Genomic DNA, 7837 nt, shown 5'->3' on the forward strand with positions numbered 1-7837 from the left:
ATCGCCGGAGCCCAGCAGGTCGAGGCTGCGGTGGCTGGGAGTGGCCATTGCACTCCAGTCGGTGACAGAGTGAGACTCCAACTCAAAAAAAAAAAAATCAAAAAACAGAAATGTAACATAGCACAGAGAAAAATGTCTTCAGGTGTTCCTTCAGGAATTTAACATACTGTCTCTCAAACTTCTCAACACAGAATAATCTCTAGGAATCTAGGCTGCAGAAACTCATACCAGGGCACTGGGCTTCTGTATTTGAGTGTTCCCTCTGGCATAATAGAAAATCAATCATTCAAGAAAATGATAACAAATTAGGGCTTAAAGTAAAAAACACAAGATAAAGCAAATGGTTTCCATTCTTCTAACCATCTTGTAGCTTTCATCTGCCACAGCAAGTACCAGCAGGAGTCAGGAATCTGTGGGTTTTTGTCCAGTCGTTACTCAGGGTCCTGAAAACTTCCCATCATGCATGAAACCTCTCCCCACACCACATGGCATGCAAGTGGCTGGTTTAGGCAGTCAGAGTTGAGGGTGAGAGATTTCTAATTATCTGTTTAATGCTATTAAGTAAAAAAAAAAAAAAAAAAAAAAATCAATGTTTCTTTTGGGCATTACAGAGTTATAAAAATATTTCGCTCAAGGATTATTCACGATAGTCAAAAAGTCCATCAGCTGATGAAAGGGTAAACAAAAAGTGGTACATCCACCTCATGGAGTATTACTGAGCTGTCAAAAGCGATGATATGGCTTTAGGCTTCTGATTCAACATGTAAGCAGCTCAGAAGCTGCTAATCCATCCTAATCACAAATAAAAAGCTGAACAAACTAAAAAAAAAATCAACATTTCTTAGACCCGTAAAAGACGGGGGGAGGTCGCAGGGCAAACTGCTGCCCCCTACACTGGAGAGACAGACAAGCGAACACAGAAGGTCACAACTTAGCAGACACCCGAGAGGGGAACCCTTGGGGGACCCAGTGCTGGGAGGGGACCCTGAATGGTCACTGAACTGCCGTAGGCTCAGTGCAGACAGGCCTGAGAGCGACAAACTCCAGGGGACCTGGATATCAGGGGTTTTCACAAGTTTGTAGGTTTTACCCCCGAGACCTCTACCAGGGTCCTACAGTGAATATTAAAGAAAAATCCTCTCTGACTTGCCACAGGGGAAGGGAAAGGAACCCACCCTCAAAAGAAACCACTTAACCAGGGAGTTTTATCAGCACCTATAACTGACCTGGGGGGAAGGGAAGCCTGAGCTCCAGCTGGCTCAAGGTCACCCAGTTCCACCTAGGGGAGGGGTGGTGGAACTCAGATATCCAGGTGAAGATGTCAGTCCAGAGCCAGACTGAGAGCTGACCACAGGACTGGAGAAGGTGTCCCCCTCCCCCACGCCTTCAACACATCACGAAAGGACTAGCAACAGTTCTTCCTTTTCCCCAGGACATCTATCTGGCTAGCAAAAAAATATAACATTCTAAGGCCAAAGCAGACTCAAGTACGGTGGGGCTATGGGAAGGATCAACTGTGATGAACACCCTAAGAGCTTTCACAGACCAAACAGACAACATGAGAGCAGCTGGGCCAGGTGTGGGGCTCTCACCTAATCCCAGCACTTTGGGAGGCCCAGGTGGGAGGATCGCTTCAGCCCAGGAGACTGAAGCTGTGGTGAGCTGAGATCGTGCCACTGCACTCCAGCTTGGGCAACAGAGAGAGATTCATATATAGAATCATATAAAATATAATTAAACAACAAAAGGCAGAAAAAGACTAGAAGACAAAACCACAAAATATAGAAAAAGACTGAAACACAAAAATAGGAACAAAAAACAAGAGTAACAAATACAAAACAGTAATAAATGCTGTAGATATTAAGCCATCTTAAGTCAGAAACTACTTTGACATTAGCAGCCTAAAAGGATCAAAAGTCAAAAATTGACAGTGATTCAAAAAAACAAGACCCAACTATGTGTTGTCTACAAGAAATCTACTTTCGTTGGGCGTGATGGCACACACCGGTAATCCCAGCACTTTGGGAGATGGAGGTGAGAGGATTGCCTGAGTCCAGGGATTTGAGACCAGCCTGGGCAACTCGGCGAGACCTCATCTCTAAATAAATATTTTTAAAAATTAGCCGTAGCCGGGCTCGGTGGCTCAGCCTGTAATCCCGCGCCTTTGGGAGGCTGAGCTGAGTGGATTGCCTGAGCCCGCGGGTTCGAGACCCGCCTGGGCAGCGAGACCTCATCTCAACAATAAATCAAAAAATCAGCTGGGCGTGGTAGCACATGCCTGTAATTCCGGCTACTCGGAAGGCTGAGGAGGAAGGATAGCCGGAGCCCAGCAGGTCAAGGCTGCGGTGGCCGGGAGCGGCCACTGCACTCCAGTCTGGGCAACAGAGTGAGACTCCAACTCAAAAAGAAAAAAAAAAAAAAATTAGCCGTATGTGGTGGTGCACACCTGTGGTTTCATCTACTTGGAAGGTTGAGGCAGAAGGGTCACCTGTCCCCAGGAGGTCAAGACTGCAGTGGCCATAAGAGTATGCCACTGCACTCCAGCCTGGGTGACAGTGAGACTCCAACCCAAAAAAAAAACCCTACTTTAAATATAAAGATACATATAAGCATGGGAATCGCTTGAAGCTAAGAGTTCAAAACCAGCTTGGACAATAGAGCAAGATCCTATCTCAAAAAGAACAACAGAAAAAGTATTTAAAAAACTTAAAAGGCCAGGCGTGGTGGCTCAAGACTGTAACCCCAGCACTTTGGGAGGCCGAGGTAAGAGGACTGCCTGAGTCCACGGGTTTGAGACCCACCTGTGCAACTTGGTGAGACCCCCCCATCTGTACAATATATCAAAAAATTAGCCAGGCATGGTGGCATGTGCCTATAGTTCCAGTTACTTGGAAGGCTGAGGAGGAAGGATCGCCTGAACCCAGCAGGTTGAGGCTGCAGGCGCCGTGAGCGTGCCACTGCACTCCAGCCTGGGTGACACAGTGAGACTCCAACTCAAACATAAATAAATAAATAGATAGATAGAAAAAGTGGTCAGGCATGGTGGTGCACATCTGTAGTCCCAGCTACTCGGGAGGCTGAGGCGGGAGGATCGCTTGAGCCCAGGAATTGTGATCACACCACTGCACTCCAGCCTGGGCAACAGAGTAAGACAGTGTTTCCAAGAAAACAAAGCAAAACAACAACAACCAAAATGATGTACTGATACATCTTACAGCATGAATGAATCCTATGTAAAAGAAGCCAGACCCAAAAGGTCACACAGCACATAATTCCACTTACATGAAATGTCCAGAAGAGGCAATTCTACAGAGAGAAAGTAGATGAGAGATTGTCAGGAGCTGGAGGAGGGGAATGACCGGTGACAACATGGGTGGGGTTTCCTCGTGGGGTCATAAAATGGCTGGGATGATGGCTATACAGCTCTGTGATACATTAAAAGCTACTCAACTATACAACTTACACTGGTGAACTATATACTATGTGAACCATATCTCAATGAAGTTGTTTGAAAAAAGCCCCAGTAAATAAAATAAGGGCTGGGTTCAGTGGCTCAGCCTGTAATCTCAGCACTTTGGGAGGCTGAGATGAGTGGATTACCTGAGCTTTCAGGTTTGAGACCAGCCCGAGCAACTTGGCGAGACCTTGTCTTTACAATAAATTTTTTTAAAAATTAGCCGGGCATGGTAGCACGCACCTGTAGTTCCAGCTACTTGGAAGGCTGAGGCAAGATCGCCGGAGCCCAGCAGGTCGAGGCTGCGGTGGCTGGGAGTGTGCCACTGCCCTCCAGCCTGGGTGATGGAGTGAGACTCCAATTCAAAAAACAAAAAAATAAAATAAAATAAAATGAAGTAAGGAAAAAAACATATCACTCAATGTTCCCTGATGGGGAGGGCAGGTCCTTATTATAATGTGAACACACATATTTAAAGCCTGGCTAAAATCTAAATCTCACCATTATGCTAATTAAAAATAGTTTTTGTTTGTTTTGTTTTTTTTGTATTGGAGCCTCACTCTGTCACCTACACAGTAGTGCAGTGGGATTATCATGGCTCACTGTAGCCTCAAACTTCTGGGCCCCAGTTATCCTCCTGTCTTGGTCTCCCAAGTAGCTGGGATAGGTGCATGCCACCATACCCACCTAATTTTTTTAATTTTTTAATTTTTTTGTAGAGATGAATTATTGCTATGTTGCCCAGGCTAGTCTCAAGCTCCTGGCCTCAAGCAATCCTCCTGCCTCCCAAAGTGCTGGGATGACAGGTGTGAGCCACTGCCCCCAGCCTGTTTGTTTTTTGAGACAGTTTCACTTTGCTGCCTGGGCTGGAGTGCAGTGACATGATGATGGTTCACTGCAGCTTCAAACTCCTGGAATCAAGGGGTCCTCTCTTCTCAGCCTTCCCAGTAACTAGGACTACAGGCAGGTGCCACCATGCTTGGGTAACTTTTTTTTTTTAAGTTTTAAAACAGTTTATTAGCAAGAAGAAGAGAAGGAAGATTCATGGCAGAAAGGCCTTCCATGGGCAAGTTTCTCAGGAAAATTGCCAGTTTTTAAACTTTTTATTAGAGATGGAGTCTCAATATGTTGCCCAGGCTGGTCTCAAACTCCTGGCCTCAAGTGATCCTCCCACCTCAGCCTCCCAAAGCACTGGGATGACAGGTGTGAGCCACTGCTCCCAGACAAGGATAGTTTTTACTTATTGAAGCCTAACTAAATCCCTGAAATGTACCATGTGAGGTGGGGTAGGCTAATACTAAATCCCAATTTATTTAGATCTGCCCAATAGGGAAGAATTAAAACAATTAAACCAAGAGTCCCAGGCTGCGCCCCCAAGGTGCTCTGGCTAAGGACAATGAGCCTTGCAAACCTGGGCTTTATGACAAACATGCAGAAGGTGAAATGCTCATCAGTGGCTCCCCAAGAGTGAGGGCTGGGGGTGAGACCTGGGTTAGGGAGAATGGGAGAATGTTCTTCCAAGAGTTCCTAGCCAGCCAGGCATGGTGACTAATGCCTGTAATCCCAGTACTGTGGGAGGTGAGAGAGGATTGCCTGAGCCCATGGGTTCGAGACCAGCCTGAGTAACTTGGTAAGACCTCATCTCTATAATAAATCAAAATGCTCTTGGAAGGCTGAGCCAGAAGGATTGCCTTAGCCCAGCAGGTTGAGGCTGTGGAGGCCATGGGAGTGTTACTGCACTGCAGCCTGGGTGACAGAGTGAAACTCCAACTCAAAAAAAAAAAAGAAACAAAGCAGATTTGGCCAAGCACAGTGGCTCACGCCTGTAATCCCAGGGTTTTGGATTGCTTGAGCCTAGAAGTTCAAGACCAGCCTGGCCAACATAGTGAGACCTCATCTCTACAAAAAGTGAGAAAGATTAGCTAGGTGTGGTGGCGTATGCCTATAGTCCCAGCTACTGAGGCAGAAGGAAGGATCGTCTGAGTCCAGGAGGTTGAGGATGTGACTTTGACTCGAAAAACAAACAACAAAAATTCAGAAGTAAAGCAGATTCATAAAATAGTTAACTTAAAGGGTACCAGGTATGATATAAAGAACTCCCCACTTGATAGAGTAACTTTAGAGTTTATACAGGGAAGAAACTTCCCTAATAGATGTAATAGACAGATTTAATTTAGGAGACCTGACCACGGACCTTCCCCAGAAAGCAGTCCACCTTGTGAGGGGGGTAGTCATATGCTAACCATCCTTGCTGTCAACAAATTGTCTCTCCCCAGGGAGCACAGCAAAACAAGGCCCACAAAGGCAGCTGCAGGACCAAGACTCCCTCTGCCCACATGGAATCCAGACCTAGATAAGAATTCCGGCTGAAGACACCTACCTTCTAGAAACTGAAGGCAGAGATGAGATGGCTTAACGCCCAATGCCAGAGAGATACAGGGAGAGAGAGAGAGAGAGAGATAGATGCAGCATGGAATCCGAGAGGGCTCAGGCCTCACCTCGGGTATCAGCCGCCTTCTCTTCACGCTGGGGACTGGGTCCAGCTGCCCATCGCTGCCCGGCTGCTTCCGTTTGCTGGAGTCCTGGATGGCGGCAAAGGCGCTGTCCAGAGGGTGCTTCTCAGAGGTCCTGGCGTTTACTGAGCAGTCCAGGGCAGCATCTTCAGCCTCAGTCTCCACCTTCACAGTGTTGTTTTTGAGAACTGTGGCAGAAAAGGAGCAGGCTCAGTGGGACAGCAGCAGGGTTCTCTCAGCAACAGGGTGCTGTGAGCTGCCCTGGACACTGACACTCAATGACGAGATCGAGTCATAACAAACCTGGGCTCTCCAGCAATGCAGCTGTAATCTTACTGCACTGGCGCTATACAATCAAATCAGGTTCTGGGTTGAGCACGGCAGCTCATACCTGTAATCCCAGCACTTTGGGAGGCTGAGGTGGGAGGATTGCTTGAGCCTAGGATTTCAAGACCAGCCTGGGCAACATAGTGAGACCTCATCTCTATTAAAAAAAAAAATAGGCCAGGCATGGTAGTGGCTCATACCTGTAATCCCAGCACTTTGAGAGGTAGAGGCAAGACGATTGCCTGAGTTCATGGGTTAGACAACAGCCTGAGCAATTTGGCAAGACCTCGTCTATACAATAAATCAAAAAATTAGTCAGGCATGGTGGTGCGTGCCTGTAGTTCGAGCTACCTGGAAGGTTGGGGTGGAAGGATTGCATGAACCCAGCAGGTCGAGGCTGCAGTGACCGTGAGCATGCCACTGCACTCCATCCTGGATGACAGAGTGAGACTCTGACTCAAAGATTTTTTTTTTTTTAATTAAATTATTCGAGACCCACCTGGGCAACTTGGTGAGACCTCATCTCTACAATAAATCAAAAATTAGCCGGGCGTGGTAGCGTGCGCTTGTAGTTCCAGCTACTTGGAAGACTGAGGCGGAGGGATCGCCGGAGCCCAGCAGGTCGAAGCTGCAGTGGCCGGGAGTGGCCACTGCACTCCAGTCTGGGTGACAGAATGAGACTCCAATTCAAAAAAAAAAAAAATTAAATTAAAAAAAACAGGTTCTAAGGGCATTTAGTTCAAAATCTGTTTAAAATCTTTTTGAGGGTGAAGAAGATGGAGGGAGACAAATACCATCTTTTTGTGCTTTTAAAAAGTAACTCTTGACTGGGTACGGTGGCTCACACCTGTAATCTCAGCAGTTTGGGAAGCTGAGGCAGAAGGATCACCTGAGCTAAGGAGTTCAAGACCTGGGTAACAGAGTGAGACCTCAGTTCCAGGAACATAAACATAAAAAATTAGCGTGGTAGTGGTGCGAACCTGTATAGTCCCAGCTACTCAGGAAGCTAAGGCAGAAGTATAGCCTGAGCCTACCCTTCCCAGGTAGGGACCACAGTGAGTCGTAATCATGCCACTGTATCCCAGCACGGGAGACAGAGTGAGACCCTGACTCAAAAAAGTGACTCTTTAGCAGGTGAGTGGGTGGAGGGGAATGGGAACCGGGGGTGGGAGGAGACTTTTCATCATGTCCATTGTTCCAGTTTGGGGCCATGTGAATGTATAACCTAATCAAAAATGCTAAAAACGTTTCTTAAACCAGGCACTTTTTTTTACCTTCTTCTTCTTCTACATCTTCACTGAATTCAGTTGAGTTCATCTTCTATTCCACTAAATGGGAAGACAAAAACAAAGTTGTGATTTATCGCTTGACTTCTTTCTCAATGCTACCTTCCCACAGAGAACTCCCTCACACTCCCAGTCCCAGCTCCACAAGTGAAGTTAAAGGCCATGTAGCATCGTGGAAGGGTGTGTCCTCGCCATCATGTCTGCAGGCGCACAGGAGCAGCAATCGTGTGTCCTGCTGGAAGCCCTTTGCCAAGACT

General features: G+C 46.9%; 1 protein-coding gene across 1 annotated transcript in view; it reads right to left on the minus strand.

Moving 5' to 3' along the window:
• The window catches only part of BEND3 (BEN domain containing 3), a 21498-nt gene extending 13887 nt beyond the window's left edge, over positions 1-7611 (minus strand). Inside the window, exons 1-2 of the mRNA XM_008047937.2 lie at positions 7569-7611; positions 5953-6155 (exon numbers count right to left, since the gene is read on the minus strand). Coding sequence (XP_008046128.1) covers positions 5953-6155; positions 7569-7611 — 246 coding nt within the window. The remainder of the gene's footprint in view (positions 1-5952; positions 6156-7568) is intronic.
• Between the last annotated feature and the right edge of the window lie 226 nt (positions 7612-7837).

This window comes from Carlito syrichta, unplaced genomic scaffold (genome assembly GCF_000164805.1).
Source record: "Carlito syrichta isolate Samal-C Ts95f unplaced genomic scaffold, Tarsius_syrichta-2.0.1 Scaffold118314, whole genome shotgun sequence".
NCBI lineage: Eukaryota > Metazoa > Chordata > Mammalia > Primates > Tarsiidae > Carlito > Carlito syrichta.